The sequence below is a fragment of the Muscardinus avellanarius genome, assembly GCF_963383645.1.
Source record: "Muscardinus avellanarius genome assembly, chromosome: 4".
Lineage (NCBI taxonomy): Eukaryota > Metazoa > Chordata > Mammalia > Rodentia > Gliridae > Muscardinus > Muscardinus avellanarius.
This window is the reverse complement of record NC_137789.1, coordinates 99,894,869-99,919,311: the sequence shown is the minus strand read 5'-3', so window position 1 is coordinate 99,919,311 and position 24,443 is coordinate 99,894,869. Positions and strand designations below refer to the sequence as shown.

Genomic DNA, 24,443 nt, shown 5'->3' with positions numbered 1-24,443 from the left:
TTGGTGGTACTGGGGTTCCTGGAAGCCCTTCTACCTCCGGGCTACACTCCCAGACCTATTTTTTATACTTTTTTATTTGGAAACAGGGTCTCATAAGCCAGCATGCTCGGCTGGCTTCGAACCTGCGCGATCCTCCTGTCTCCGCCTCCCAAGCGCGGGGATTACAAGCGTGCACCGCCACGCCCGGCGTAATTCTTCTATTACTATATATTTTTGTTCTTTCACTCTTGTTTTAATACATTGGAGATTGTTCTGTCTTCTGAAAATTAAGAAATTGCAAATCGTTTTTGGAATCAGGGAATGTGTAAGGCAGTATGAAAATTTGACCACTAGGTGGAAACATTGTATAATAGAAGACACCAACTTTGATTTTTCTTTTATTCCCCCGCCCCAACCAGAGTTTATTTGGCTATTTAATAGCTCTGTGTCTTTGGGCCAGTGATCTTTAACACCCTGAGCCTTGGTTTTATGTAAGAAAAGGGGAGCTATTGCAAAAATGAATCAGGATTAAATATACCATGAGAAGTGGCAGTATCTTTGTGATGAAATGCCTGGGCTCTGCCACAGAAGGCCTGATTTCAACATCCATTATGTCTATTTAATATTATTAATATTAAATTATTTAATAGCTGTGAGCTAAGTCAGTTATTTAACTTCTCTAAGCCATGGTTTTCTCTCTGCAAAAAAAAAAAGGGGGGGGGGGGCTCCAGGTATGTATCTCTTGCTCCATTGAGCTAGCTCTGGCGCCAGGGCGGGGACTCACTGAGGCCAGTGCTGCCTTGCTGTCTCAATAGTGATAGCTTTCAGAAGCTAATCTTTGCAATGGAGAAGCCAGTGTCTGTTGTGTAGAATAGTTGCAAGACTACAGGGCAGAACTTCAGGAGTATGAGCTGTTTGCATCTGAATTAACACATAAGGCACTGACCACAGCACAGGGCACAATGTTATTTAGACATCAGTGATACACTAGTGCACCTGTGAGATGTGGCCCATAGCCCCTGCTGTGTGCTCAGGTGACAGGGCTGACCCCTGGCTCCACTGCTTCCTGTGGGGAGAGACTAAATGGGAAGGGAGGAGTGTGGTGGGTGACCAGGAAAGAAAGATGCCTCAAAGCAGGCAGCTCCCCAGCTTCTCCCCAAATTGAATGTAACCCATGTAGTTTTTATCAGTTCCAACATGCTTTCTTGTGAGACTTGGCGGAAGTAAGCTGGACATTTGGACACGAATGTCACTCTGCAACTGTGCATTCAGATCCCATCATAGCTTTTTAAAAAGCAAATCAAGGATTTACATGATTGTGAACCTGCTTTGGGCTGCCAGACTGTTCTACATGTCCTGTGTACTTCACATCAACATTAAACAAGATGGGTCCTTTGCTGTCAATATTTGTGTAAACAAATTACTTAACTGTATTCTTGGAAAACAGAGCCCTTAGCATATGCCAGTGGACAAGGTCTCCCACTCTGCTCCAACCTGAGGGTCAGCACAGTGGAATTTCCCCAAGGTAGTCTTTACCTGCAGGACTCTAGAAACTCTAAGTCCCAAAGTTCCTTTGCGATGCCCTGCATTTTCTGTAGTTTTTCAACCATAAAAAATGATTTTGTTGTGTACTTTTTTTATTTTTATTTATTAATTTTTTTGGTGGCACTGGGGATGGAACCCTTCTACCTCTGGGCTACATTCCCAGACCTATTTTATATTTTATTTGAAAACAGGGTCTCTTAAGCCAGCGAGGCTGGCATCGAACCTGAGTGATCCTCCTGTCTCTGCCTCCCAAGCGCGGAGATTACAAGTGTGCTCCATCATGCCCAGCATTTTTAGTTTATATTGTAGCAAAAGGGTTGAAAAACAAAATCAAAATTATCATATTGAATATTCTTTATTTAAACTCTACCCCCCATATCTTTAATCCATCCCAATGAAGGCAGTTTTGCCTTCCCTGAAGCAGCTTGGTTCCAGTGAAAGCTAATACCCCTTCCCCATACATCTTTAAATCTCTTCTTGTAATATATATATATATATATATATATATATATATATATATATATATATATATATATGAATGACACAAGGCCTCGGACTCCATTTGGAGAATATTTGTCTAAAGTCATAGGCCTGACCCATATTCCAAGCTCTGCTTCCCAAATGCCTCTGTGCTATATTCCTAAAATTCTTGCTATTTCCCTCACTGTTAAGGGATATATATGTGATGAATTTTGTTAAAACAATTTGTGAGTCACAGTTTGGGGACCAGCAATCCACTCTTGCTGCAATTAATGTCTAGAAACCAAGTGGTGGGAACAATACATCTAAAATCTTCAGCAAGTCTCTCAGAACTAGTGGTCTCAAGTTATAGGGTCCAGAGACCCCACACTGTGCCCTGGCCACATGGGCCTCTATGACAGGCCCCCATGATGAGATCAGGCTCTTCCTACTCCAGCTCCAAGCTGGAAGAGTGCTCTGGTCAATGCTTTTGTCCTGGGCCACTGAAGGCCACGGCAGGTCTCCCTGGCCACAGGAGTCAGTCCTTAGGGTGTTCAGCTTCAGCAGCATCAGTGTCAGAATGAAAATGAGGCTGTGTGGTCAGACAAGAGGGAGAGGGGCATCCATGGTAGAAAAGAAAAGGAGCACTGTCTCCATTTGCAGATGCCAGGTCCCGCAGATTGAAAGTCCCGTGCAACCTGTAAGAGCACAATGAGAAATGACAGGCAAGCATACACAAAGAATGAGACTTCTGTACAAATATCTATCACAGGTCTATATGGAAATTCTGAACAATGATAAAAAGTAACTGAAAATGCTCTTCACAAGAGCAGCAAAAGAATAAAAAACTTAGCAATTTAACAAGTGTAAGATTTGTACACTGACAATTATAAAACACTAATGAAGAAAATTAAAGAATATCTAAATAACTGGGGAGATTTTATGATGGCAGGTTGAAAGACTAGGTGTTGTTAAGCTGTTCTCCCTAAACTTAATGATCCCATGCTAACCTTATCAAAATCCTGTCATGCAAGTTGCCTGTAATCCCAGTACTTGGGAGGCTGAGAGAGGAGGATAGCAGATTTGAGACCAGTCTCAGCAACTTGGCAAGGTTCCTCAGGAACTTAGTGAAACCCAGTTTCAAAATTAAATAAAATAGGTCTGGGGTAAAGCTCAGAGGTAGAATGCCTCTAGGTTCAACCTCCAGTATAAAAATAAGTAGGTAAATAAATATTTTTAAAACCCCAGGATGTATCTTTGTAGAACTTAACAATATGATTATAAAATTCATATGGACTTATAAAAACACATAGTCAAAATAATTTTGAAAAATGAGGATGAATCTGAAGGAGTCTGCCTTCTTTGCTTCAAAACTTACTGTAAAGCTACAGTTGTGATAGTGTAATCCTGGCATGAAGACAAACAAATAGATCAGAGACCACAACAGACTGTCCAGGAAAAAAAACACCTCTTATACTCATGGTTAATTTATCTCCAGCAAAGGTGCCAAGACGATGGATTTTGTATATTCATATACAAGAGGAAGTTAAACTCTCACCTCACACTGTATTAAAAAAAATTAACTCAATTTGACCATACATTTAAATGTAAAAAAGAGAAAAGAATACTATTAGATGACATAGGAGAAAATTTGCAAGACCTTGAACATGGCAAAGGTTTCTTAAATATAACAACAAAAACATAAGATAGTAATGTAAAAGAAAAAATATCATTAAATTTAATCTCATCAAAACTAAAATTTGCCACACATGGTGGTGCATAACTGTATTCCCAGTACTTGAAAGGCTGAGACAAGAGAACCATAAGTTTGAGGTCAGCCTCAGCAATTTATTGAGACCCAGTTTCAAAATAAAAAATCAAAAGGATGGGAATGTAGCTCAGAAGTAGAACATTCGTAGGGATTCAAACCTTAGGCAAGATAGAAGAGAAGAAGAAAAAGGAAAGGAAAGAAAAGGAAAAAGAAAGAAAAGAAAAGTAAAGAAAAGAGGCTGGGTGTGGTGGTGTACATTTGTAATCCCCGTGCTTGGAAGGCAGAGACAGGAGGATTGTGCAGGTTCGAAGCCAGCCGCCCTGGCTTAAGAGACCCTGTTTCCAAATTAAAAAAAAAAAATATATATATATATATATATATAAAATAGGTCTGGGAGTGTAGCCCGAAGGTAGAAGGGTTTCCAGTACCACCATAAATAAATAAATAAATAAATAAATAAATAAATAAATAAATACTAAAAAATAGGGCTGGAGGTGTAGCTCGGAGGCACAATGCCCCTGGGTTCCATCTCAGGTACCGCAAATAATAATAATAATAATAATAATAATAATAATAATAATAATAGAATTAAATATAAGGAAAGAGGGAGGGAAAGAAAAAGGAGGAAAGGAAGAGGGAGAGAAGGAGGGAGAGAAGGCAGGCAGGTAGGCAGTCACCTATTTCATTTGTACCTTTCTTAGAAGCTGACCAAAAAAGTGTTTAGATTTGACCACAAGTTAGTGATTGCAGAAAATTAAATATTGACAAGAGAAAAGCAGTCATGGGAAGAATTCTGTTCCTCTATACAAACTAAGTCAGTAGCTGCTTGGATTTTAGCAAGGCTGCTTACTATAGATTTCCTTTGCCTATTTCCTTTCTGTGTGCAGCAGTCTGTGTTCATTTGTTTGTTCCTTAAGCTCTGCCCAGGTTTGTGCTGCTGAGAGCTGGACAGCTGGACTCTGGCCAACTGCTTCCTCATACCACACCAGGATAAAATCAGCTTGGTATAATCAAAGACGGGGATCTCCATCTTTGGTTCAAAACTAAATTGGGAATTGGGTGGCCTCTTCTTGGCTTATAGAAGCCACAGAGCAGTCACTGAACAAAGCAGAGGAGCCCTCTGTCTGCAGACAACAGGAGAGAGCAGAGCTCTCTCGGGGTGGAAGCAGGTCGATCTGGTTTCTAACACTGTCCAGCCATTCTTTTTTTTATTTTTTGATACTGGGGATGGAACCCAGGGACCTTCTACCTCTGGGCTACACTCCCAGACCTATTTTATGTTTTTTATTTGGAAACAGGGTCAGTCTCTTAAGCCAGTGGAGGCTGGCTTCGAACCTGCATGATCCTCCTGTCTCAGTCTCCCAAGTGCGGGGATTTATAAGCGTGCACCACCACGCCCAGCTTGTCCAGCCATTCTTTAAAATCCATACAAGTCAGGCATGACCCTGCATGACTGCACTCCCAGTACTTAGAAGGCTGAGACAGGAGGATCACAGGTTTGTGGTTAGCCTCAGCAACTTAGTAAGGCTCTCCAAATTTAGTAAGACCTGGGAGTGTAGCTCAGAGGTAGAACGCCCCTGAGTTCCATTTCCAGGAAACAAACACACACACACACAGAGCCAGGTATGGTGGCTACTCCAATCTCGATACTTGGGAGGCTGAGACAGATGGTTGCAGGTTCTAGGACAGCCTCAGCAACTTAGTGAGGCTCTCAGTAATCTAGTGAGACCCTGTTTCCAAATAAAATACAGCTAAGGGAGTAGCTTGGAGATAGAATGCCTCTAGGTTCAACATCCCCCCAAAATCCATCCAATTTCTAGGTACAGTAGCAGCACAGGTCTGTAATACCAACTACAGAAAGATGGTAAGTTCAAGTGCAATCTGACAAACTTAGCAAGGCCATCTAAAATTTAAAAGGGAAGGCAGGGCTGGAGATATAGCTCCTTGATAAAGTACCCTGGTGTTTCAATCCCCAATACCAACAAACAAAAACAAAACCTACCTAATTGTGTGATGCAATCCATCATACCAGGCATGAAGGTGCAGTTGATCAGTAAGTATTGACAACCCCCGGCAGGCAGTCCTCTTACAACGAGATCCAGGAAAGGACTGCTCAACACATTAAGATTTCACTTAAACTCTTATTTGAAAGGGCACGCATGGACCCAACAACAAATAAATACAAGAACATGGAGAATGGTTGGTGCACGTTTGGATGAGTTTCTCTAGGTCTTGCTAGTCCATGCTAAGGGAATAAACTATTCAGGTTTAGGAGAAATCAGTTTGGGCACTAACAGTTGACTCAATAGAGCAATACAGTCCTAAACCCTATTGCCCAAAGGAAGAAAGGAGTGAAACAGTGGCATGGGGTGCTAGTTTTGAGGTCGGGTAAGTATGTCATTGGCCGTGTCTTTGTAAAAGTGACCAGGCTTTCTAAAATGTCATCCTATGACAGGAAGATATGAACAAAGAGCTCTGAGGACATTTACTACTTTATACCAAGAGTTTTGTGAGTGTGGATTAGTCAATAGAAATGATCCTACTAACTACACACACCCCAGCTTCTTTGTAAGAATGCAGCCTCACAATGAAATAGATGTATAAAGATTAATAATAAAACCACTTAGAATTCTACCATCATTCACATGTTGTTCTTTTACACAGGTATTTATAAGCATATGCATATAGAGATTGTGCTGCATTCAAGGCTTTGATTTTGCTCCCAATTATGAATATTTTGAATATCATTTAAACATTCAAAAGCATTAGCTGACTATAGTCATTGTCATATGGATGACATAATTTATTCTCTTACAGTCTGACTTTTCAGTTTATAATTTTTTACTTTTAAATGGTTCTGTGGATATAAAGGTATGTAATAGGTAGCAAGTCATGCTAATGTGTATCTCTTTATTAGGAAAGAACAGTAATTTTTCATGTTTTATTGACCCTTTGTATTTCTAAAGTTGGTTCACTCCGTGACTTAAGCACTACAATACTCACAGGCAATTCTAAGTTCAAGACACCCTCTGCTTCACCCTTAAATTCCTGGGGAGCTCTGAGAGGCAGGTCAGCATGCTCCACTCCACAGCCCTCAGCACAAAGCCCATTATGGTTTGGCTATGAGTTGTTCCCTAGAGAAGACTCCTGCGTGGGAGACCAGGTCCCCAGTGCAGCAGTGTCCAGAGGCAGGGCCTTGGGGAAGTGATGGGATCATGAGGCTCTGAGCTCATCCCTTGGTTAACCCACTGTTGGCTGAATGGACTATTGGGAGGTGGTGGAAACTGCAGGGAGGCGGGACATGGTTGGAGGAAGTGGGTCACTGGAGGTATGCCCTTGAGACTCTTGTCTCTGTTTCCTTGCTGCCATGAGCTGAGCAGCTTTCCTCTGCCACACACTCCCACCATGATGTTCTGCCTCCCTCCGTGCCCAAAGCAATAGACTGAAACCTCAGAAGGCGGGAGCCAAATGCATCTTTCCTCCTCCAAGGTATGTCAGGTTATTTGTTATGAGAAGAACTTGACACACTCCTTTTACACCGGGAGCACCACACCAGAGCCCTGCGTTCTTAAGACGCCCAGGTTTGGCCCCAACTCTTTCCCAAACACCCTCCATGGATCATTGAGCCTATAGGGCAACCTACTGGCAGCCAGGAGTCTGGAGTGACTGTAAAAAAAACTTGTGTTAATAATTCATCACAAGCCCTATTCCACATTTGTACTTGACCTACCTTTAATTTATATTATATATAGTACAAAACACCTGATAAGTTTTATCATAGACACTTAAAAATCTTCATAAATCAGAAATAGTTTGGACTGGTCATGTGCTCACAAAGGTCTTAGGTTGGTGAATGTATTGTTTTGCGATAATAAAATTTTTGTTTACCTTTCTTTTTTATCCTAATAGAAATGCACATTTGTAGAGGAAAAACTGGTCTCAGAAGACAGATCATCTGTGCTCTTCAATACCATTTTACTATTTCCCTCCAAAATTCTTTGGGGATGTGTTGTCCCGCTGTAATTTGATTTCTTCTGTTTTACAGGGACTGGGTCTCACTCACCTTCTACATTAAGATTATACAGGGTCTGTGCACAGCATACATTTCAACAATGCTTCTTGTGGGGAATGAAAGAATAGCTACTTTTCACTTTAGCTGATTGACATTTGAGATTCACTTGCTACAGAAAGTCTATTCTGTAGTCACTTTATTACCTGCTAGCTAGGCATGGTGGCCCACACTTGTAATACCAGCACTTGGGAGATTGAAGGAGAGCTGTTCCAGGACAGCCTCAACTACTTAGTGAGGCCCTCTGCAACTCAGTGATAGCCTGTTTCAAAATAAAAAATAGGGCTGGTAGCTCAGAGGTAGAATACCCCTGGGTTCCAGTCCCCGTACTGCAATATGTATGTGTGTGTGTGTGTGTGTGTGTGTGTGTGTGTGTGTGTGTACACATATGTATGTATATACATATATATACATATACATATATATACATATACATATATATACATATACATATATATATACATATACATACATATGTGTACACACACACACACACACATATATATTATATAATTACCTGCTAAAGAAGCATTATTCACACTAACCGGATATAAGTAAACTCATGAAGATTAAATAAGAGGTCATGTTTTGATATCTGTAAAACAGCAATATAATTTTTGTGACTGGGAAATCAGAAAAGTAGCATGGGTTTTTTTCTCCCACTCTCACTTTTGCACAGGGTAGATGCTTAGTTGAGGGCTGTGGGGACAGGAGTTGGTGGGGGGATTCATGAATGAGGAAAAAATTTCTCTGGAAGACCTAAGTCTCTATTCAGAGACCTCATGGCAAAAAAAAGAAAAAAAAATCACAGGAATTCCAAATTCCTGGCATTTATTTATATAAGAAAGCAGGGTGGAAGAAAATAGATTGGACATAAATTTGAATGTTAAACATAGATTTCAGGAGGTGAAACTTTATAGGCTGAGATTATAAGAGAAGGTGGTTTAGGATAGTTGAGAATCCTCATGATTAAATTCTAAGAACCTATCACAAAGTATTCAATAATATCCTATGTGGTTGTCAGGAGTAGTGGTGGTGCATGCTTATAATCCCAGCATTAAGGAGGCTAAGATCAGAGGATTGTGGCTCCCGGACAGCCTCAGCTACTTAGTGAGGTTCTTTGCAACTCATTAAGACCCTCTTTCAAAATAAATAAAAAATAGAGCAGGGCATATAGCTTAGAGGTAGAACGCCTCTGGGTTCCATCCCCAGACCTGCCATATATATATCTCCTATATGGTTGAAGAGTTCTTGAACAACATCAGATTATAAAAGGCCAGGTTTTTCAGAAGCAGATGAAAACATGCAACCAACGGAGAATAAACAATGTAAAACCAAAGATGAGAACAGTGCAAGGGAATTAAGACTCCAAATAAAATAAAACTGGATGAGGAAAGTTGCAAAGTTTTACTATTATGCTCAAAGAAAAATGATGAACAGGGAATGCAGGGATAGGCTAGGTCTTGAAGCAGATGGTGTCATGTTATCACATGAGGTTGGAGTAGAGCACTTGCATAGCATGCCCAGGCTCTGATTTCACACCCCAGCAACACTAACAACAAAAGCCAAACAAACAAAATTCCACCTAAGGTTTATAAGCTCCAAGGGTGGAACCCTATCATTCTCACCTCTGTTTTGGCAGCCAGCAAAATAACTGATACAGTAAGCTACACCCCTTAACTACCTAAACCCAACTGAAAGAGGAAGAAGCCAGCATTACTAATTCCTGCTTAACTTGTTTTTTTCTAGAGGAAAAAGATTTTCAGAATGGAAAATGTGGATGTGGAATCAATAGCATAAATGAAGATACTAAAAAAAAAAAAATGATCATGCTTGATGGCTGAACAAAGATAGAAATTTTTTAATCACTATAGAAAAAACTTGCTCATAAAAAGTTGCCTTAAAGTTGACCCTGATATCTTAAGAGGCAGTCAAATTCATTACTAATGAAATTTCTGCCACATTTTCCCAGCATATATGTAACCATTTGGGGTTAATAACATGACAGATCATAGCATTAACTTTTTATATCTTATAATTATCACATTTGATTAAATTGGAAAATAAAAATTTTAAGTTCCCTATTCCTCTTGTTTCCCAAAAGTATGTAAGATTTCATTAAACATCTTTCTTGCTTAAAGGTATTTTATACATGAGATGTTTGAAAACAATAAAGCAAAATAGTGCAAAGAATATTTTTCTCCATGTATAGCATTCTCATCCAACCTGCTGTTTCTTCAAATATTCCTCATCCATTTTCTCAATATTTTCCTAAGATACAGCAGACCTTTTATTAAAATGGAAACCAGAAAGCTAGATCACTGACAGAACCTGTAAAAACAAGACAAGAAAGTAGTGTTCAGCTCCTACCACATCATTGGGGCTGGAGAGAAAGGGAATATGTAAAAAAAAAGTATCTGAGTTAAAAAAAATGAATAGTATTTGTGTATCTTTGTAGAGAAAAGATGTCTGAGAAAGTATAAACTATGGAAGTCAAAGTTGAAAAGGACAAGAGAAGTTTTATAATTGTGAACTTTATTTTTATTTACTATGCCAACATTTTCAGGAAAGAGACTTTATACTGGTTTTTATAATTCAATTTACAGGCAATTTCTAATATACAGTATGAACTCTAAACTTGTTTTTCAAGTCAATGGGGAAAAACAATACTGCAGATAATACTTTTGTTTTTAGTCAGTAATGACTTTGAGAACTTAAATTCTCAGGGTCTCTATTATTTTGTTATGACAATGCTTTACCAAAAAGAAAGGGGTAGCTTTTCCCAATGAGGTTAAGACATACATCTTTAGTTAATATCATAATTGTAGATTGGTGCCTACTGTCATAATCATTTATCCAAATGTATTCTCTCAAATCGCTGCAGCAGAAAACTTAAAGAGACATGTGGAAAGACCAAAAGAAAACAGAATTTAAGCATCAGAATTAAGAAAAATAGTAAGGCCATCATCCCCAAGGATAGACACTCGATACTTACATTACAGCTATAAACAATTTTCATATGTGTGCATAAGCATGCAAACATAACCACCCAAACTAACTTACCAACATGACACTACTGTGAGAATGGAGAGGAAACTGAAAGGGTGCTGCAGTCTGGTAATCTGCATTGCAGGCCCCTTTGGTGGCTCACAAGTGCATCCCCAGTGCCCTGAGGCCAGGGAACCAGCAGGACGACTCTGGGAACCAAGAGTGCACCTCTGTGTCTTTAACACCATCTATGCCACAGGAACTTTTGGAAGTGACAGATACAGGGGGGTTCTCTTTGATGCACTGCGTAAAATACTTAAGGGGGCAATGGAGCATTCAAAGAAAACTTAGTGCTTTAATGGAAAAAGTGACATGCTGGGGAATATAACTCTGTGAAAGGTTGTACTGCTATCTTCAAACAGCAACAATTACAGAGGAATTCATTTCACTAAACAAAGCCACATCCAAGAGGAGGCATTTTGATATTTCAGGCACAACTCCAAGCAATTAAGCTCATTTAAAGTGCAAATCTGGTATTTTCTTTCAGATTTTTACTTGTTAAAATACTTAATAAGTTCCCTAATATCTATATAAATACAATGAACAGTAGTCTATATGCCTGAAAATATTGCACAAATAAAAATGAGACTCCAAAGAAAAATGTTAGGTGGTCTCAGTTATTAAAAAACATTCTAAATAATTTAACTCTATAGTCTTCAATGCCTTAAAATCATCCACACCTATACCAACAAACTCCTTAGGCCAAACTTTCTCTTAAAAATTGATATGCATCCCATTAACAGGCAAATATATAATTTGCATACTTTTCTCTTTCACAGATGTGAAATTAACCCCATAAAATTTCTTCCTTAGGACTCAGAATTCATACACTTCAACTACCTTCACCAGTACCACAAGAACTAAGAGAATAAGTGATCCAAGTTCCTGTGGAGGAGGACTTGGCACTGAGCTGGTTTACAGAAGCAATAAACAGAAGTCCAGCCAAGTCTGAGAAGGAAATCTCTGATTATTCAATAGAGATGCATCCTCACTTCCTTTTTGGACTTGACATCGACTAAGGAGTATTCAAGCATGATAGTCTTGCAGCTTTTAAAGGAAACGGCAGGCAAATATATAATTTTGCTTGTGCAAGCATCCTAGATATTTTTCTCTAAAATAAAGTATGCTTCATAATTATAGTGATGAGCCTATCTTAGGCCAAGATTAAGGCTCAACAAAGGAAAAGAGAAGCTAAATTGATGGGTTAACATTTCTGCAATTCATTAGGGAGATAGAAATAGATGGGGTAAAGATCAGAATAAAAAAAATTACTGGAGTCAACATTTTTACATAATAAAGACATTGCTCTTAGACTAGGGGGTTAAAAATACGTTAAAAATTAAAAATGTTTCTATTAAGGTAAGGCCAACTTATAAAACAATATTTCAAACGTGTCTATATTAACTTCTAAAATAACCCAAAACTTATTCCAGTAGCATGTTTTATTTTAATATACTATGATATCCTACTTGTAATGCATGACACCAGCTTTCTCTTTCAAAATGAAAAATCATGTGTGCCCACCTATGGAGGCAGTCATCAGGCTCACCTGCAAGAATAAAGAAGTGCTTTGCTTATAGTGATGGCTCTGTAGAAACAATATCTAGATATGTGTAAAATTAACTACATTTCAGCATTTTTCTGGAAAAAAAATGCTGTGTGTGAGAGCCCAATACTAGATTTGTGCTGCTCACTTGCTACCAAATACAAGAAATGTCTGTATCTTGAATGGCAAATTCACTTGAACAGTTCTAACAGGAAAGAGAGGACTGCATCAAAATAGTAGCAACATCTTTTTGGAAACTTCCAAAAGTGATGGCTTTTGTTTTTCTTATAAAGGGTACACAATTCCACCACTGTACATTTTTAAAAGGAATTCCTAAACATGTGAGTGGCTAATGTTTTGGCCATAATTCCTTTCAATATAGTTTTGGTCAGCTGATCAAAATAAAATGTACCCTGCACTGTTGTCTGTCTCAAATACTAATTCTAATTAAAGTACCTACAGATAACCAGCCTAAAAGTGACATGATTTGGGAGAAAGCAAATTTACTGTCTGACAACTGGACAGCAGTGTGATTGGGTTCATGCTCATGGTTAAATGAAGTTCCTCAGCTACCCTCTGTAACACATTTAAATAAATAATAATATTGTCTTTAAAATACCTTTTAATGAAGCTCAATTTCTTATCTACAATCCTACTTTTCTTCTCAAATCTATTTTTCAAGAAACTGTCATTCACTTGGCATGGTAGCCTATGCCTGTAATCTCATTACTTGGGATGCTGAGACAGGAGGATAGCAGTTTAAGGTCAGTCTCAGCAACTTTGTGAGAACCCGTTTCAAAATAAAATATTAAAAAATAGGTCTGGGAGTGTAGCTCAGAGGTAGAATGCCTCTGGGTTTAATCACAGTAACATACACACAGAAAGGGAGTGGGAGGGCTGCCAATCAAAAATATACCAATAGAAAAGGGAAACCTAGGAAACTCAGAAAAGCAAAATTATTATGAATGCCAACTTTCTCAAGACAGTCTTACTTAAATTTATAACTTTTCTCAAAATCTTTTAACTTGTTTTGGTATAGAAAATAAGCTTTAAATCCCTATAAGTGGGATCTTTATATCCCATCAAAGTCTTGTGCAAATATTTCAAGTCCACTATTCCAAGTCCTTGAATATTAACAAAAAGTCAATAAATATAAATATTACAGTAAAACTTAATTTTAAATACATGCTATGGAACCTTAAAACAGGATGGATCCACATGCCTATAGGCTTCAAAACTGAATTGCCAGCAAAACTCTAGCACCAACATATGCTACAAATGGATACACCTTTCTGTAGAGGTTTCAAGCTCTCCAAATTTACCCAGTACTACAACAAGCACACATGATGTATGTGTGTATGAGGAACAAGGTGTTAAAGCAACATTTAACTGATTATATATCGTATTAAACACTTTTACCATAGGAAATTGTCTAGTAAATGAGTAAACTGTAAGACTAGCTTTCTCATCCTAACAAAAAATAAAACTTAGACTTCCCATTAAGCGCCTGATCTCCTTTATTCATGACAAAGCTTTGCATAGACCTTTTAAATACATAAAACACTGGCCAGAACTCAGCTTACAACTGTCAACTTCCACTATCACCACATAAGTTAGTTAAAATAGTGGCCATGTTCATAGGAAAAACAAATGTGAAGGGTGGGAATCAGACAACCAAAAAACAGACCCTACAACAGGACTAAGTCAGTGGAGCCCACTTCTTGCCTACTGAATGTAATATGATTTTTCTAATGTGCAGAGGAATGGATAGCATGATTAGACACTTTTGTTGGGCCTCTGAGATGAGAAAGTAAACTTTTGTGTTTACCTGAGACAAGTATGCTCAAATGGTACACTTCAACCTGGAGAGAAAATGGAAGAGCCAAACTAGTAGAAGCTTCCACATTTTAATTTTAAGATTTGCAGGCTTTCAATGGAACCTCCAACATGGTAGCAAATTTCACATAAAGCTATCACAGAACAGATTGTTTTAAAAGAAAATGGCAGGTGATGGCTATGTACTTAATGTATCTTTGGTTTAGGAAGACGAGAATATCGATTCGAAGCCAAATAATCTCCAGAATGCAAACTGCCATTCGGATTCTGCATGATTTCCTTTTGTCGGGCTACTGGCCTTGGGATGCTTGTCTTGGCCTGGAAGTTTTGAGACTCTTGTTGGGGGTTGCTTATTTGTTTTTGTTTGAAAGAGCTGGATGGGGGACGGAGCTTAGACAATTTCAGATTTGGATTATTTGCAAGATTTGTTTGACTAGATGTTGGCCTAAGTTTTGCTGAATTACACGGTGTGATTATTGATGACTTCTTACAAGTGGGAGTCCTACTTAAAGATGATTCAGAATCTGGAGGAGGTGCTGAAGAACTTAAGAGGGATGGCTTTAATTGTTGCAAGGACTTGGACTGAGATGAGTAGCCCACTGGTAGAGATTGATCTCTTCCAACTCTCTTAACCTGGTCTACTGTACTTGACTGGGGAACGGTCTGTAGAGAAGCAGGTATAAACTGCATGTCACTAATTTGATTCTTTGCCAAATGATAAGGCTCTTGAGTATTCATGGTCACATTCAAGTTCATTTCAGAAGGTGTACTCTTAGTGACATCCATTGTAAACTGTGGGCTTGATGAAAAAGGCCGGTCTTCCAAACCACAGTTGTTTTCTTGTTGCAAGTTGGGTGTAAAGCTTCTACCTGGATGTGCACTGCTCTGATGCATGCCCTGGGCTGCACATTCACTGTGGGCCTCCAGAGGTTGTAGTTTTACTAGTTTTCCCTGGGCGTGATCTGTGGGTCTGGGAAGGCTGCTGGAAGGCTGTAGTACTTGAGGCTGTTAAAATTAATAACAATATTAGCAACAATTTATCTCAGAAATAATGTAAGTTAAGTTCCAATTAGTGTTGTCATTTATACATTAATATGGAAAGTATGCAATTTTTAAAATAAAAAAATGAGTTAAAATATTCAAGCAAATTCATGAGACACATGACAGCGCAACCAAAAAAATGACACAAGCAGTAAACACAAAACAAAATATAAAATTAAATGGGAGAAAACCTGAAAGTACTGATTTAAAGTTACTGTCTTAATAGATTCATTAAACATTTACAATTTTATTTATAAGAAAGGCTTTGAGAATGACATCTATAGCACTTTGGTTTAATCTACACAAAGTACTCAGACGTAAATGAGACCTTCATAATATTACCCATTTTAAGGTTTTTTCTTTTAAGTCATGTTACTTTTACCAAGAATCAAAATTACCAGCAGATAAACAATGTTTAATACAAAGAGTATATTGTCAGTTTATGTCAGTTTATGTAAAATTCTAATTATTTAAACACAATAGGTCAATAAACTTAGCTAACACTAGCCTATCTTTAATAATCTTATTTAAAAGTTTAAAAACAGTTTAAAAATGTTTTCAAAGCTTATTTGTTCTGTATTGGTTATGGCTGACACATGAAAAACTTACCTATCATAACCAAAAGTGAATATTCATCTAGTAAAATTAAAAATGATCAGCCTTCTGGGTATAGCTCAGTGGTAGAACACTTTGCCTAGTATATACAAGGCCCTGGGTTCAATCCCCAAAACCACAAAAAAAAAACATCAACAACAGCTTCTAAAAGATGGCTGAGAGTTAAAAAAAAAAAAACTGAAAGTTGCCTATTACTGGAACTAAAACACAGAAGGCCAGCGCATTCTACCTCCGAGCTACATCTCCAGCCCTATTTATTTTATTTATTTTGAAACAGGGTCTCACTAAGTTGCAGAGGACCACACTAAGTAGCCGAGGCTATCCGCGAACTGTGAGCCTCCCAAATGCTGGGATTACAAGTGTGCACCACCACACCCAGCAGCATCGTTCTTAAGGTCAGTGTGCTTAACATGTGCTTATCTATAGCTGTGTGGTTACATTTTACAAGAAAGTCTGAAGAAACAGGCAATTTCCATTACTTTTGAGCATCCAGTAAAAACAGAATCTTAAAGTTATCTTTCAATGGTCCAAATGGTTAAAATATATGGGTCAGGGCCTGCTGGGCCTATACTGAAATTTAAGTGGCTTGCTACAAATGTGCAATTGTTCTCTTTCACACACATATTTTCTATTAAATAAATGTGGGTTCAAATGTCAGAGTTTGGAAAAAGGCATTGAAAAGTGAACTTTCAAGAACCAGTTTTTACCAATAAAATAACTTTTTCTATGCTAATCTACAAATAAATCTACACAGTGTGTCTCATTTCTCTAGAAGAACTATTTTACTTCATCATTTGTCTTCTTTCATCTCCTAGAGTAGTATTAGACAATGGCTGCCCTGGGTGAATAGTCAAGGACAGGTTCATGACTCAGTGAGGGATCGTTGGCCATGATGGCATAGTGCTGACTTGTTATTTAAGAGGGGGGGGGGTCAAGACAATGACTACTGAAATTTAATGTATACTGAGATATGTTACATCAAATCTTACCACAGAATGTTTAAAAATCAACAAGTCAAACTCAGTTGTTGCCTAAAACTAACTGTCCCAGACTTTAAAGATATTTTCACAATAACCACAGAGACAAACTGTCCTTCAATATAGTATTAAAATCACCACATAATTAATTCAACAGATTTTCCTAAGGGGGGTAGGGGGAGGAATGAGCATTTCAAAATGATCGTAAACATCAGAAATATTAGTGGAGAAACAGGACTATATTAAGAACTGAAAATCTACCAGGGGGTGCAGGGAGGAGAAAGAAGCATCACTGAATGCTTGGTTACATGTAAATTTGTTTTATTTCACCTCAAATGATAAAGTATTCTTGTCTCAAATTAAAAATCTTAAAGCAATTTAACACTTTTGAAAATATCAGGGGCAATTTAAAAATGACTATTATGTCTATTGCCAGTATGAACACATATGCTATCAGCTCAAAGCATCAGAAAAATTTCACTGTGACCCGTAGATAAATTATCCATTTACACTATTCTGATTACTCGCTTTACCCAACTGACCACTACTTCTCAGATAAATGGAAACACAGCAGAGTCAGAAAGATGTGTTCCTTGTACTAAATGTAATAAAGCTCCATTTCAAAATTAAGTAATTAGAAAATGAACAGAATTTTTTTTTTTTTGCAGCACTGGATATGGAACCCAGAGACATTCTACCTCCAAGTTACACCCCCATCCCTATTTTTTATTCTTTTATTTTGAAACAGTGTCTCACTGAGTTGAAAAGAGCCTAAGTAGCTGAGGCTGGCTGCGAACCTCGATCCTCCTGTCTTAGCCTCCCCAGTGCTGGGATTACAAGTGTGAACCACCACGCCTGGCTGAACAGGATTTTAATAATAATAAAACATTAAGTCTTAAACCTGAAAAAAGATTGAAGTTATACAAATAAAAAGCCTCAATTATCATCTAATTGCATTACATAAGTGGTGTCTACATATATTATGGAGCATTTAATGTTTTTATTAAAAATTAATTTTAGTCATGATATAATTTCCCTATATACAAATAAATGTCCTGTTTTATTATTTATTTGAAAATGATAGTTTGGGAAATCAATTTCACTACTGTGAAGCAAATAAAGTCCCTTTCAATAAGAAATGCCTACAACATGAGGATCCCAGAGATGACTTGCTCCTGATATGAGGAAGACTACATGGAAAAATAGTTATCCAAAGGAACTGGACTGCCATACATTACCTGCTGGTAAAGTGAGCAGCAAGCTATCCCTAACCTGTAAGAGTCAACAGAGAAATGTGTTCTGAGGGTGTGTTGCTTATAATTTCCCCAAATTTTATAAAGGCAAAACATTACCAATTCATTTTGCCCACATCCACTTCTGCTTCTATGGCTATCAAACATGCCCTTCCATATCTTTAAAATAAGTATAAAGGTAAAGATCTCATATCCTCAAAGATTATACGACAAATAGGAAGATATATCAAAGACTACTTACTTTTACTATTTACTAAAATGCCTACTGTATACCATATACTACTGTATTAGGTGTGAGGAAATCTGGGGCTGAACATGACTCCATTTCTATGTTTGATGGACCTCCCAAGGGAAACAGGTCAACAACTGATGAGGCCTGTCTCAAGCATTACATATGGAAACAAAAACAAAACACAATTCTGATTGGAAAGGACATAAACGGTATCCAAAAATTATAAACAATTTGCAGTAATTTTTTAAAGTGTGAGTAAAAGCTTGTCAAGTGCACATGTGAAGAATAGTCTGTGTAGCAGGAGAAGGAGGAAGAGGAGGAGGAGGGAACAAGGCATGTCCTAGTCATTTCAAGCTGTCAGACTGAGTATGGTGTGACCAGTGGTGAGAAAAATATGAGCAAGGACAGCTCCTGAAGGCAACTCCGGTCAGGCTAGGCAGTTCTGATTTTGTGCTGCTTGCATGTGATAGGAGATACTAGTGAATGTTAAGTAGAAACCCTAAGATTCAATGTGTACTTCAGGATGATCACTCTGGTGGAATCAGTACTGAGAAATATACCTGGAGGGGAGGAGATTTAAGTAGAACAACAGAAGTAAGTTATTGGCAGTAGCCCAAGTGATACATTTCAAGGAATGTCTAAAATCAGGAAATTGGCAGAAAAACTGAAGATCACTGAAAGACATTTGAGAGTGGGTTAGTCAAAATGAGATGCTGCCTTGTATATGGGGAAGGTCTCTGGGTAAGCTGCCCACCAGTCTGTTTATTTCAGGGCCTCAACATCTCAGTCAGAGAGAAGGCATCCCAGTACACCACTGGGGTGACTTTGGGAACGTCCCTGCAATCACAAATGAGTGAAACTTTAAGTATTCCATGTTTGCAACTTGTAAAAGGGTTGGTTAGCAGATTAAAGGGCAGAGTTCTCTAACTGAATTCACCAACTTCAAGTCTTACTTCAGTTAGGTACATAAACGTCAATTCTGAGAATTTTCAGATTAAATGGCTACATGTGCAAAGGTCAAGTGCCCTAGCAGTAGGCACAACTGGGTTATTGCAAAAAGGTAAATTAGCATCATCAATGATCTTTAACTATTTTGGACAATTACAAAGATAACCAGAGACTATGAACTCTTTATGCACTTTTTACATGCTTTATTTTTTGTTAAAATTGGTTTTCTTAGTAGTTAGCAAATAGCATTAAACACTTAATAGAAAAATAAGTGATTAAGTAAATATTAGTGGTATATTAAATAACTGTTTCTTTTAGTCATAAATTATCAAAGTGAAACTTGAAACTACTAGGTCAGTGATGGAGCATTAATGATTAAATAAAAACCATTTTTTTAAACAATAATGGAGCTATGTGTGGTGATGCATGCCTGTAATCCCAGTACTTGGGAGGCTGAGACAGGAGGACTGCAGATTCATTACTAACTTAAGCAACTTAGTGAGACTCTCAGCAACTTAGCAAGACTCTGTTTCAAAACAAAAACTAAAAATGGCTGGGGATTCAGCTTTGAGGTAGAAATCCCCTCAGTACAATGCCCAGTACCACCAAATAAATAAGCCCTGATGGAAAAGAAACCTGGCAATAAGAAAAATGTTTTCTCTAATAAATTTGGGATTAACTTAAGTCATGTGCAGAAGGATAGCAGTAAGGATTAATTGTTAACCTGAATACAAATATCTCATAATGACTTACAAGCTTAATCATCAAGTGTTTTTACTGGAAGACCAAGCATTTCTGAATTAAGGTTAGAAAAACTTATCTCAATAAGCATTCAGCTATTTTCCATTTCTACTTCTAATAAATAACGACTATGGCCGGGAGTGGTGGCGCATGCTTGTAATCCCCGTGCTTGGGAGGCGGAGACAGGAGGATCGCGCAGGTTTGAACCCAGCCACGCTGGCTTAAGAGACCCTGTTTCCAAAAATAAAAATAGGTCTGGGAGTGCAGCCCAGAGGTAGAAGGGCTTCCAGGAACCCCAGTACCACACAGACAAAATAAATAAATAAATAAATAAATAAATAAATAAATAAATAAATAAATAAGACTATGCATGTAAAAGAGAATAGGACCATTTAGCGTATACTAAGTGTTCAATGTCACCTATGATTACAAAGAGGTTTAAGAATGAATAATTCAAGTATGGCTCTTAATGAACTGAGTCTTGAAAGAAAACAAGTTCTTTAAGAAATAATTATAAACTAGTTTATAAAGTAGCTTACAAAATATGAGGTTTCTATGTTTTCAACACATAATTCAATCATGTCCATAAATTTCTTAATAACAACAGCAAGTATATCTGACACATGGACAAGAGATAAGGACTGGCACTAGAACATGCAAGACACTTGAGAGTCTGGAGAGAACTGTCATATGGTTCTCACTGCCTCAAAATGGAATTTTATAATTTATAAAATGAGGATAATGTCAGTAGCTATACATCATAGAATTGTTGTAAACAACAACATCCAAAAAATGTTTAACATAATCCTGGCATATGACATATACTTGAGAAATGTTACACTCTGGACTCTAAGAGAGTAGGGTTCCCTTCTTTCCAAGGATAGAGAACCAAACTCTTAAGTCTACATGCATGGTCTCTAATTCTTATGAGGCTGTAGATGGAAGGTATTGTCTTCTTCTTTTTAAAATGAGTAAAGAGACATTTAAAGAAGTAACATGTCCAAATTTCACATACCTTAGTAGCCATCAGAGAATTTAAAATGTATTATTAAAACTTCATTAGTTATTTGGGTAATTCTGATGATGAGTTCATGGACTTTCAAAATATGCAATACAGTCAGATACTATTTTAAGTTTTAGTATATTTTAAAACTAATTTAAAAACTAGTTTCGTATATTTAAAGACATATTCACTTTCACCATTCAGGTTACTAGCTTTCCTAGACAATACCCTATCTCCTTCTTAGCTGATCTTGCCTACATAGATAAGCTCAGATCCAAATTCAAGCCACACTGGGGAGCAATTCTTCTAAAGAGGTAGTTCCACGGTGACCCACTGGAAAATACTGAGAAAAGGAAAATTAGCACTCTCCCTGAGAAAACCTCTTGACCTTGACTATGTGTCACCTCAAAGATCTCTAGCATTAGCTTAGGAAAAGAGCTCATGCCTGGTTTTTAAAAGCATTCTTGTTCTGGGGTCATTATTAAAGAAAAAAAAAAGCCACTAAAAATATCAAGAACTGCCAGGTATGGTGGCACACAATTGTAATTCCAATACTTGGGAGGTTGAGAAAGAGGAATCATGGTTTACAGACAGCCTCAGCTATTTAATGAGGCCTTCTGCAACTTAGTGAGACCTTGTTTCAAAGTAAAAAATAAAAAATAGGGCTGGAGGTATAGCTCAGAGGTAGAATGCCCCTGGGTTCCATCCCCAGTGCCATATATATCAATAAGGATATATACATATATCCTTATTGAGTAATAATATGCCACAGCATGCAAAGTAGAAAGCAGGAGATGTTCTAAAGTATAAAAATGCTACTGCATAACACATAGAAATTTTCCCAAATCATTTTCTGTGTACATATAAGTTTATTGTTATCACTAAATACACTTCAAAGGTTGAAAGGGAGAAGGAAATGAAACCATCTGTAACATGCCTATAATCTCATGCAGGTTCTGACATGCATCATGCAAACTGGAAGAAAAGAGACAAAAACAAAAAGTGATTACAAGGAAGGTGGGAGGGAAAAATCTGAAATTGTACTGTACCACGCTTTGTCAGAGAAGTAATGGACTAACTTCTCAACTCCTTGCCAATGGCACAATGGGAGAGCAGAGACAAGAAAAAGACAGGACAGCAGCATCAGAGACCACACACAACACTAAGGATTGCCACGACTGGGTAGCAGCCACATTGTTATTGTTTTGTTTTTCTAGGCACTGTGAATTATTTTACTTAATATATTTGTATATGATGAAAATGTTTTAATAGATTTATACTTTCTTGCTAGGTAATTTGCAAGTTAGTACAAATATCCATGTGCATAAAAAGGTACATGTATATGTTTTCACACTTAAAGGAATCTCTTAAATCTTACCAAACAAAATATTGAATATAATTTTGGTATGTTAATGTTCATACTCCAAAAACCTAAAAGGGCTTGGCTTCATGTAATCCATTAGGAATAAAGTAGAAATTATTATAAAATAATCTTTAAACTTTTTGCATATTATAGTACTAAATAAAATTTAGTATTTCATAGTTTACTTTTATTATTGCTGTTGCACTCAAGACCACTAAAGGTGCAGTCTGACCTTAACCTATATATGAAGTTATAAACTGTGTGTGAGACTTCACAAATCATTATGGAGACAAAATATTTAACCAGGTCTCCAAATCCAAAGACTTTTGCTCTAGAGATCACCTAAAGCCAATTATAACTTCCAATGTTTTTTGGGAGAAAAAGACATTCCTCTAGGTCTCAGAATGGTACACCTCTAGGTCTCAGAAAACATACAGAGAATATATGACTGATAAATATAAATTATTTATGAATAAGTTCAAAAATAAGAAGTTCAGTGGCTTTTCTAAAAGTTGAGGACTGGTTAACAGCTTTTAAAAATTATCACAGTGATTAAGAGTGACACAGTATATACTACAAAAGCACAGTCAGTGTAACACAATTAATTTCATGGGTCTGTATCTTAAAGATACAAAATCCATCAGCATCTATCAGATGCAGACCAGTTCTGGAAGGAAAAAAAAAACACTAAATATTATAATAGTACAATTCTATTGGTGTAACCAATAAGCATGGTATATTTAGCCAGAGTAGGATACTGCAAGCACTATGGTACAGCAACAAGAAACAATGTGGCTAAAGAAACAATCCCACAATCCATGTAGCAGATTATTGTAAAAAGCTTTATATACACAGTACACAGTGCTGTGTGCATATATGTCTTTATCACTCTGAACTTCACTATGATGTGTGATTACAATGCACCAATAAAAGTGTATTTTTTAAAAAAGCTTTGTATAGAAAAAATTGCTGTGTCTCTCATAATTGCAGGTATTGAGAGAAACAAATTCATGCCTAGGTTTATGGAAAGGCCTACTAGACCATGAGTTAAGTACATATTTCTAGTCAATTAATCAATGGCTATATTAGATAGCATTTTTTAAATTAGCTGCAAAAGTATATATAGTATCTCATCTTATGTTAACCATGCTTTAAAAAACGGCTACTGTAAAACAATCAGTGCAGTCACTACCAATTTATCTTTGTTTCCATTTCATTTAAAATATTTTATTTTTATGAAAAGTCACTCTCAGGGCTAATTTCTTATTATAGCACTATAGCTGATGCTACCCTTACATACACATTTGATTATAGTCACATTGGAGTCAATCAGATTGAGCCATGTAAATATATACCTTACAACCACGCTTGACAACTAAATAGCAGGCATCAAGTGTCCCTAGAAACTGTATACCCTTTGATCAAGAAATCTACCTAAGAAAAGATGTTGGCACTGATTTATACCAAGGATAAATTGCATCGCAATATTATATCTGTAACTAGAAACAACATCAATGTTGAACAATAGGAAAAGATTAAGTTAAAATTTAACCACATGACTATGCATTATCATCCATCCAGCCATGAAATTGGTTTCAAAAAATACTTATGGTGCAAAAAATGTCTAGATATTATAGTGTGTGAAAAAAGCCAGGCAAAAAAACTGAAAATCATAAGATTCCAACAGCATAAAATAAAAAAGACAAGAAATAAATCATGTGTCTGTTCTTTTAATTCCTCCAAAATGAGCCGCTATATCATATTCTAAACAGGGAAAATATAAAATTCAAAGAAAGGGTCACAGTATCTATAATAAATATATAACATTCAAGCTCTGGACATAGAACGAAATTTAATTCTGGTTTGTTCACTTATCCTAAACAAACTACTGCATCATTTTCATTTATTTACATTTTCCTTATAAAATAATAGCTTTGACTCTGAGGATCAAATAATAATTTGAATAAAATGCTTAGAAATGTACATAAGACACTAAAGCCACTAAAATTATTCAATT

General features: G+C 37.1%; 1 protein-coding gene across 4 annotated transcripts in view; it reads right to left on the bottom strand.

Moving 5' to 3' along the window:
* Window positions 1-14,439: 14,439 nt before the first annotated feature.
* The window catches only part of CCSER2 (coiled-coil serine rich protein 2), a gene marked incomplete at both ends in the record, with an annotated part of 108,259 nt that continues 98,255 nt past the window's right edge, over window positions 14,440-24,443 (bottom strand). For 2 of the 4 annotated variants that reach the window (XM_080695267.1, XM_080695269.1), the window contains 2 exons: window positions 15,195-15,258; window positions 22,113-22,152. In XM_080695267.1, coding sequence (XP_080551393.1) covers window positions 15,195-15,258; window positions 22,113-22,152 — 104 coding nt within the window. Of the gene's footprint in view, window positions 15,259-22,112; window positions 22,153-24,443 lie in introns of all 4 variants that reach the window. The other 2 variants (XM_080695266.1, XM_080695268.1) reach the window with 2 other exon arrangements.